The sequence below is a fragment of the Oryx dammah genome, unplaced genomic scaffold (assembly GCF_014754425.2).
Source record: "Oryx dammah isolate SB20612 unplaced genomic scaffold, SCBI_Odam_1.1 HiC_scaffold_5, whole genome shotgun sequence".
Lineage (NCBI taxonomy): Eukaryota > Metazoa > Chordata > Mammalia > Artiodactyla > Bovidae > Oryx > Oryx dammah.
The window spans coordinates 60852172-60861696 of record NW_024070189.1 but is presented as its reverse complement, the minus strand read 5'-3'; the positions used below and the strand labels follow the sequence as shown (position 1 = coordinate 60861696).

Sequence of the window (9525 nt, the reverse complement as noted above, 5' to 3'; positions counted from 1 at the left end):
CTCTCCTTCCTCTCCGCTCTCTCCTTCCTCTCCCCTCTCTCCTTCCTTTCCCCTCTCTCTTCTACCCAGCAAGACAACTGTATATTACCATCATGTTCTTGGTATTTTCTGAACCACTGATTCATTCCAGAGAAGGAAAAAGATAAGATCACCCTCTGGAGAGTTTGAGATGGTAAGTGAACACAGTCAGGCTCCAAATCTGACCACCTAAGCTCCATTCCCACAAAGCAGCTATAAACTGGGGAACTCAATTAACCTGTGCGCTTGCTCAGCCTAGCCAAACAGATTCCAGGACCAGATTAGTCTCGGCCTGCTAGTAAAGTGGAGAACCATTAACCATTCTTGCTGAATACCTACCAGGAAAGGAAAGCTGTGTTCCAAACTCCCCAAATGACCTCCATGACACGTGCCCTAAACCAGCACCAGCTACAAACCCTAAAGCTAGGCCATGAGTTGACCGACCATCCCAGTTTGCTGAGACCTTGCCAGTTCTAGCACTCAAAGTCCTGTGTCCCAGGAGAGCCCTCAATTCTGGACAAACTGGGACAGTTGTTCACCCCAGGAACAAGGAACTTGTATTCAGTTACACTGAGAAGGCCTGGTGGGGAGGAGTAATCCAATGCTGTCCAGCATACACCCTACTCGGGTGTAGGAGCCCCCAAGGGTCAGATGTAATTAGAGGATGCAATGGACAGCAGCCCTTTAGTGCCGCAGAGAAGGAATTTCTGAGAGTCCAATCCCCACCCCCGAGACTGCATCCCAGCCAAACTAAAACGCTGTCGTGCCAGAGACACACACCCCCTCTCCCTTGCCCTCTTCTTTACCACAAACTCTGTTGCACAGTTTGGTGCTAAAATTTTCAACCTCGTGACAACTACCCAAAGAAATGAAATAATAAATACTTCCTGAACACACTCCTTAGATTATACTTTCAGTTTTTAAAACCTCCCTGGATACAGCTACCCACACAGCTTTCAACTTCCTCACTGTTCACAAAACCCACGTGGCAGACAGAAACTTTCAGAGCTTCCCCCATCCTGCTTGGGTCCACTTCTGCCCTAAAGTGTTCCCAAGCTGACATCCCAAAATGAGCAGGGCTGGTGGTTTCTCTAATTGCCCCTTCCCTCTCTTTGATCTTATGCTGTGATCTTCCCACTTCTTGCTTCACACAGGAAGACATGAAGAAGAGCCAAGGGAGTCAGAATGCTGTATCACTGCTCAATTGCTGAGTCTCAAGGATAAATAGGGGCCTGGTCCAGTGGAGCTCTGGGGGCTGCACACAAGGAGAAGCAACACAGATCCTCAGAGGCTACGCAAGAGCGAAAAACATCCAGGAGGTGGTCTTCACTTCCCTCTCCTATAGCCAAGGCTGGAAAATGATTTTCTCTTCTCTTCTCTTGCCTGCAGCTCGACTCCCTCAAGCGGTAGCAGTAACAAGATTAGGAACAAGAGGCCAAGCGCAGGTCCTCAGCTTGGAAGCAAGACTGTCCTGGTGGAACTGCTAGGGCTGTGTGGCTTGGCCCTTGGAAGGAGGCTAAGACCTGAAAAGGAGCAGTTGGCTGGAACCACTGCAGGAAGGGAAGATGACCCTGGGTTAAAAACTTTCAGCTTGCCTCTCGCTGTCTCAGCATTTTGGTTCTGGGAAAACAGGCCCTGGAATGACCCTCAGCAAACAGTTTACAGGTTCCTCTCCAGCTTGCAAATGGCTTCCCCTCCATTTTTCATGCGCAGGCCCTGTTGTTTTTTTTCTCTCCCTCGGATAACATGAAAACCCAGCAGAGGATATCCCGTCACAGAGTTTGTTTCCTTTAACAAAAACAAAAGGAAATGCCCTGCCTCAGAAAGCACCTACTCCTGGAATTTCAGAGAAGTAGGGCCATGCACAAAGGGAGGGTACCAGTCAGAGGACCAGGTGACAAGGCTGTCCAGGGCCTCTGCCCCCCCTGCCTCCCCTTGCCCCCCCCCACCACCACACACAGCAAGTTCTGCCTCTGCCAGCACCAGGCATGAGTCCTGGCACAGAAACACTGCTAAACAAAAAGTTACTGGGAGAAAGAAGAAGGGGGTGGGGGTGGGGGTGTACAGGAGAGTTAGCAGAACTACACTGTGATTAAATGTGTCACTTAGAACATTTAGAAAAAAAATTTTACGGAAGTATAGTGTCACTTAGAATTTTGACTTCTCCGCTTACCAGCCATGTGACTAAAGGCAAATTACTCAACCTCTCTCTGCCTCTGACTCCTCAACAGTAAAATGAAGATAGTAATCAGTTCACTTCAGTTCAGTTGCTCAGTTGTGTCCAACTCTTTGCAACCCCACGAATTGCAGCATGCCAGGCCTCCCTGTCCATCACCAACTCCCGGAGCTCACTCAAACTCACGTCCATCGAGTCAGTGATACCATCCGGCCATCTCATTCTCTGTCGTCCCCTTCTCCTCCTGCCCTCAATCCCTCCCAGCATCAGAGTCTTTTCCAATGAGTCAACTCCTCACATGAGGTGGCCAAAGTACTGGAGTTTCAGCTTCAGCGTCATTCCTTACAGAGAAATTCCAGGGCTGATCTCCTTTAGAATAGACTGGTTGGATCTCCTTGCAGTCCAAGGGACTCTCAAGAGTCTTCTCCAACACCACAGTTCAAAAGCATCAATTCTTCAGCGCTCAGCTTTCTTCACAGTCCAACTCTCACATCCATACATGACCACTGGAAAAACCATACCCTTGACTAGACAGACCTTTGTTGGCAAAGTAATGTCTCTGCTTTTCAGTATGCTATCTAGGTTGGTCATAACTTTCCTTCCAAGGAGTAAGCGTCTTTTAATTTTATGGCTGCAGTCACCATCTGCAGTGATTTTGGAGCCCCCCAAAATAAAGTCTGACACTGTTTCCACTGTTTTCCCATCTATTTCCCATGAAGTGATGGGACCAGATGCCATGATCTTAGTTTTCTGAATGTTGAGCTTTAAGCCAACTTTTTCACTCTCATCTTTCACTTTCAGCAAGAAGCTTTTTAGTTCCTCTTCACTTTCTGCCATAAAGGTGTAGTGATAGTACCACCTTAAAGGCTTGTCATTGGACTCAAATGAAATAATACATTTAAAGCAAGTAACACAGTGTTTGGTGCATAGGGAGTCCTTAGTTACATTGGTTTTTATTATTCATTAATACAAGCTGAAGTCAAGATTCTGATCATGCACTTCATTATAAATTTGAGTTGACCACATCAGCAGGGCACAGCAAGTTAGAGAGAGCTGGATTCAAACCCCAACTCCACCACTAACTACCTGTGTGACCATGGGTAATGTCCCTTTCACCCCTCGCAACATCAGTTCCTTCAACCGTAAGAGAAGAATCATAGTAGAACCTTCCAGTAGTGGTTACAATAATTAAACGAAATAATGCATGTGAAACAAAATAATGCATGATCAACACATGCTTTGCTTACAGTGAGTATCGATAAGAATCAGTTACGAATTGTTGCCTCCACTGTAAAAGGGCAGTTCAGTCTCTCCAAGGTATGTGTGGCTGGAAAGAGAAGCAGGGCATAATCTCCCAGCCATTTAACCAAGCCCCAAGTCTCTAACCCTTGTTTTCCCAGGAACCTCTGCGTACACACCCTCAGTGCAATGAATCCTCACACATACTGTCAACTCTTAACAGATAGATACATCACAGCTGGAGGAAGCAGCCACATTTTGATCTAAAACTTTCTCTTAACCAGTTTTGGTTTTCCCCCAAGGTCATCCCTGACCAAACCATAAAGTTAAGGAAAAAAAGGAAAATAGTTCACATATATGACTGATTCCAAACTGCAGAGTTTTATTCTACATTGTGCTTCCCAGGGGAGTCCCTGAACATGCAGCCTCTCCTCACTCCCAGATAATACTGAACTCAGCAGGTCCCTCCAGGGTCTCACGGGCCAGCGGGGTCACAGACAGGCAGAGAGGAGGCAGGCCTACACACACCATGCATCCTCAGTGAGGTCTGCCCTTAACCACCCTCATCAAGGTGGTGATGAACATTCTCTGCTTCCTGGCTACCTCCACTCTGGCCCCTACCACAATGGAGGGCACCCATTTGCCTGGCCACCTGTCTCCCCCTTCAGACATGTGCTCCTTGGTGAAAACGCTTCTGTGTTCACAGTGCTCTCTGTGCCTACCCTGTCTGCTGGCACACTCTTCTAAGTGCTTTACCCGTAGTAATTCATTTAATGCTCACGCCAACCCTAAGAGGTTAAACACTATTATTATGCCCATGAGACAGACAAGAACACTGAGGCACAGAGAGGTTAGGTACCTTGCTTGGGATCACACAGCTAGAAAATGGTGGAGCCAAGATTTAAAGGCAGACAGTCTAACTCATGACCACCCAACAGAATGGGCACTATTATGATTCCTGTTTTACAAATGAGAAAACTGATCCTTGAGGCAGAATGTTAGTGGGGGTGTCAGAGAAGCTCTAGTTTTCCTCACTATGAGTACAGCTAAGATTTATTACCTTGAAAGGATACAAAGCAAAATCAGCAAAGGGAAAAGGTACATGGGGCAAATTTTGGAGAACAATAGCCACAAGCTTCCAGGAGTCCTCTACAAAGGAGTCACAGAGAACGCACTTAATCCCTCCAGCAATGAACTGTGACAACACGTGCAAAACATTACCAACCAGGAAAGCTAGCCTGACTCTAAGAGGCCAAGACGTGTGTCAGGTATCAGTTACACAGGCACCTTCTGCCTAGCATGGACTAAAATTCCAAACTCTCAGAAGGAAAGCAGGTGATCGGCATAAACCATATTGCTTGCACAAACAGTTTAAGCAGTGCAAGCTACTACCATTATCACTAGAGGAGTGGGAACTCTTTCAAAATCCAAGCTGCCAGACTCCAGATGAAGACTGACCTTGTAAGCAAGGCTTTCTGAAGATACCAAGCAGGCTTGCCATGTTAACTCTTTTCTGCACATTCCTCTATCACTTTCATGTTTATAGTATCTCTAATAAAAGATTAAAAAAAATATTTACCCCCTACACATTTTTTAGGTTGACATCTAGCATTTTTCATTAAAGTTGCAGAGAATATAATTTCCTGCATTTTGTAAATCTCAACATTTATATCAGTCTCAAAAGCATCTAAATGAATTTTAAAAACATGGTGATTTCATATACTATCACCCATTTAAAAAATTTTTTTCCACACATGCCCTATACATATTTTATACTAAATTACTTTGCACTTGCTATTACTGCCCAAAAGTTATTCAGCTGCTTAAATTCTGCTGCTTGACCTAGTATGTAACCACAGTATTGCCCACTCCACTCTGGATGGGAAAGACCAGAAATAATGGAATGGCTATGCATTTTACTGTGCATATAAGAAATTTCAGTTTTAAAAGGGCAAGGAAAGATTAGACTAGATCACTGTAGAAACTATACCACCCGAAAGTCTGTCTAGGAGCCAGAGACAAAAACAGGCTATACCCTGGGCAGGCTCTACAGGTCCAAATGCAGGGTGCCTCAGACCCTCAGTTTGCCTGTGGAGCCTGGTAGGCTACAGCCCATGGGGTTGCAAAGAGTTGGACATGACTGAGCGACTTCATTTCATTTCACTTCACTTCACTTCACTTCACTTCACTTCACTTCACTTCACACCCCTACCAGAGTACCATTTACCACACGAAACTAACTTCTACCCATCCTTCAGTCCTCAGTTCAAATCTTATCTCCTGAAAGAGCCCTTCCTAGATTCCCCACTTCATTCAAATTGTTCCTCTCCTTCAAAGGACTTACCACAATTTATATATAAATATTACTTGTGTGCCTATTAGACACACAAGACAGATGAGTGTCTGTCTTCACCCTAGAACACAAATTCCATGAAAGAAGACAATGGAATCACCTCTGCTCACTGATACACACACAGTGCCCAACCAAGTGTCTGGCATATGAGAGGCCCTCAAACATTCTGGCTGGATGGAATGAATACACAATTACCAATTTGGCCTCCTAAACACCTCAATCCTAAAAAGGGCATGGTGTTCTGAAAGAGAGAAAGATGTCGTGGTACTTTGCATATCTCTCATCATCTCATATAGTTTAATTTCTCTCTCTCACAATATAAGGTAGAATTTTGCTTTAAAAAAAAAAGGAAGAAAAACCTTTCATATCCCATATAATTTCCATTACTTTAATAGCAAGATCTTTAATGATAAGAAATAGCACATCTTGGGTCTGCATTTGGCCTGGTGGTTCATAGGCTTCCAGAGTGGGCGACACCCTCCACCATCCCACCTTTGGAGCCATGACACTGATGTCTCACCCCACAATAAGGACACACACCTTTGGGTGAAGCAGTGTCTTTGCTGATTCCTCTTTTCTAGGCTCCAGATGGCTGAGAAAGAGACCAGGGAGGCAAAAGGAGGCAGAGGCACAGACAATCCACCTCCATGGGCTCAGGGCATTTCACTGACTAACACTGACAGGAGAAAAACTTTAAACAGCCTCACAAGCCAATACTCAAAATCCAAGATGAGATGATGACTGGGGAGAAGAGGGGTCACCCAGGCTGAAAGAGTTTGAACCAGCATGAGTTAAAGACTTTCTGCTCTGGGCTCAAGCTCATTCTGAGGGATTATGGCCTAGTGGTTAAAAACATGGGTCCCATGGTCAGGCAGGCAGGATATGAGGGTCGTTTGCCCTGGCCACGTATCTCAGGACAAGTCACCCACTCTCTTTGAAGCTTCAGTTTCCTCTACAGTTACCAACTGAATTGTTGTGAGGGTTAAACAAAATGATCATGTAAATGGGGCGTGGTGGGGAGGGGCTGAGTATATGATACACTGAGCTATTAGCTGGAGCTGAGTTTACCTGGACGTTCTCTTCAGTCACCTCAATCTCAGCCGTATAGATATAGTCAATCAGCTTACTCAGGGTCTGCCCATCCACATCCTTGATTTCTATCTTCTTGGCTTTACTCTCAGACATGTCACCTACAGTTCAAAACAAAAACAAAATGGACATGAACTTGGTGCCTAGGATGTGCTTAACTTTCACACGGTCTCCTACCCTGTCTTGGCAAAATAAAAGCACTATCTGTGCTCCTGGAGCCAGCAAAAAGAACACTCAGCCACAGAGTAGGACACACTAGTGGACATCAAGGTCACATCAACTTCGGGTCTGTGATCATCCACAAGCCCAATCTCAAGCACTCCCTAACTCTATCCATTGCCCCTTTTCATTTTGAAGGCAAATCTATACACGAGAAAGCATTCAACCAAGTTCCTGCAAACTTGTACACAGGGGGCCAGAGAAAGTGAACAAGATATGAACCTGTCCTCAAGGAGCACTTGGTCTAGTAGGGCAGAAATACTGAACTATATGAGATGATGAGAGATATGCAAAGTACCAGTAGAACAACTTTTTTTTTAAACCAATTATTGAGTGCTAACTATGGCCAAGCACTGGGCTTAGCACTTTAAACTATTGCCTCTTTTAATCAATGACTTAAGAGCATTATTCTTAACATCCCCATATTACAGATAAAGGAACTGAGGCACAGGAGCAAAGGTAATTCATTTTGCCTACAGTCACACATGTGGGAAGGGGCCAGGCGAGACTTGAAAGCCAGCAGTCTGACTCTAGAGTCCACACTAGTAGTCACTGTGGTATGCTAAATCCCAAGAATGCAGAAGATAGAGCAACACACCCTATTTGTGGAATCCTGGAAGCCCTCCTAAGAGGAAGTCACATTTGAGTTGCTATTCCACATGCAGCAAGGTGAGGAAGGATGAGCTGGATGCAGGAACCATCAGTGCAGCGATAGAAAAGTACCAAAAGGATAAATGTGAGGAACAGTGAGAGGGTAGCATGGCTGGTATGTGGAGTGACAGTGAGAGGAAGGAGGCTGGAGAGACAGCTAGCAGAGGACTCGCAGAGCCCAGTTAACCATGCAAATGAGCTGGGACTTTATCCTAAGAGTAGCACCACTGAACGGTTTTAAATGAGGGAATGACATCAACAGATGTCTTTGAATGAAATTTTGGACACATTGGTGGAGGCTGGACCAGTGGCAGGGAGAACAGATGGGAGGCCCTGATAACCATCCAAGAAAGAGAGAACACAGGCCTGTGAACTAGGGCAGCAGAGGCACCATGAGTGTGCAGTCCTGAGGCCCCTGACCGCAGCCTGCTCTCTGTACAGCGCACACAGCTCTGTCTAGAGGCAGGCTCATTCAACCAAGGTTGCTGGTTTCAGGAGGAAAAGACAGGCAAGATGTGTCCTTATAGACTGAAATGCAGGGCGACGTGACTGCAAGAAATGGGGCTTCAGAAGTCCTTACATGAGTGTGAAAACAGAGCCTGGGCGGTTGTTTTCTGTCTGTGGAATCTGTGCACTGGAGCCAAGCAAACACAGGACAGTACAACCCGTGGGCTGCAGACGCCCACCTCCAGGCTGCATGGACTATGCATGATTCCTCCACCAACCCACAGTTCCCAGCCTGACACACTCTAGATACGAGTGACGCCAGAGAGGGAGGAAAGATGGGGGAGCAGAGACCTATTCCAAACCCTGCTGGCTCCCACTGATCAGGCAGCCCAGTGATCCCCAGTCTATTCTCTTCTCTCTGACTGCCGGTAGAAGCCAGCAAAATGGCCTCAGCACAAAGAGCCCTGAGACAGGACAAAGAGGCAAAGAGGAAACAGGAAAAGATGGTGAGTTTCTCCTCTACCCATAAAACAAGCTTTCACAATCTCTCTCTTGAATATACTCCATGACAAACAAGAACACACACATAAGGAAATCAAAAGTTAAACTCCTCTCTCTAAACAGCTCTGAAGATGTTCACTAGCAAAGATCCAGTTGGTAATGATACTGCAAAAGATCATCAAAGATAGCCAATTCTCAGTTTAAGAACTTGGACCTTGGAAAAAGTGCTGGGGGAAAAAAAAAGCAACCTGACTACAAGAATCAAGAGACTCAGAAGTCTTCAGTGAGTATGAAATCAGAGAGAGCCTGGCCTGTTTGCTTGCTCTCTATGGAAGTAGAGTTTGGGAGTCAGGTTACAGTTTTGTATCTTGGGGGTAAACAAGTGGAATCTCCTGAAATTGTATGAAAATATTTGTACATATGGGCAAAAGTTTGATTTTCTGATGAGATGAACAATCATTTTCATCAATCTTGAATACCCAGAAAATGTTAAGACACAGTTTTCTAGACAATGGGATTTTTTTTTCCTTACTTCTTTATATGAATCAAAAATTTCTGCACTAAGTACTTAAAATTCCAACAAGCAAGGAAAAATTGGAGAGAAAACAAATCTAGGGCCTCAAAGACCATATCTTTTCTGATAAATTTCCATTATAGGAAATTGGAGACTTAATATTAACATAAACAGCTTAAACAAACCCTGAACGTGTTAGTAATAATAGTTGCTACTACATGCCAGGCCCTCAGGGTTTACACACATTATTTCATTTAGTCCTTATAACAACCCCAAGGAGGTATGAGATATTGCTTCCAATTTATAAATTATAGAATT

At 45.0% G+C, this 9525-nt stretch overlaps 1 protein-coding gene across 1 annotated transcript in view; it reads right to left on the bottom strand.

Moving 5' to 3' along the window:
• KLHL3 (kelch like family member 3) overlaps positions 1-9525 on the bottom strand; it is a 118398-nt gene that overhangs the window by 70670 nt on the left and 38203 nt on the right. The window contains exon 4 of the mRNA XM_040240031.1: positions 6855-6976. Coding sequence (XP_040095965.1) covers positions 6855-6976 — 122 coding nt within the window. The remainder of the gene's footprint in view (positions 1-6854; positions 6977-9525) is intronic.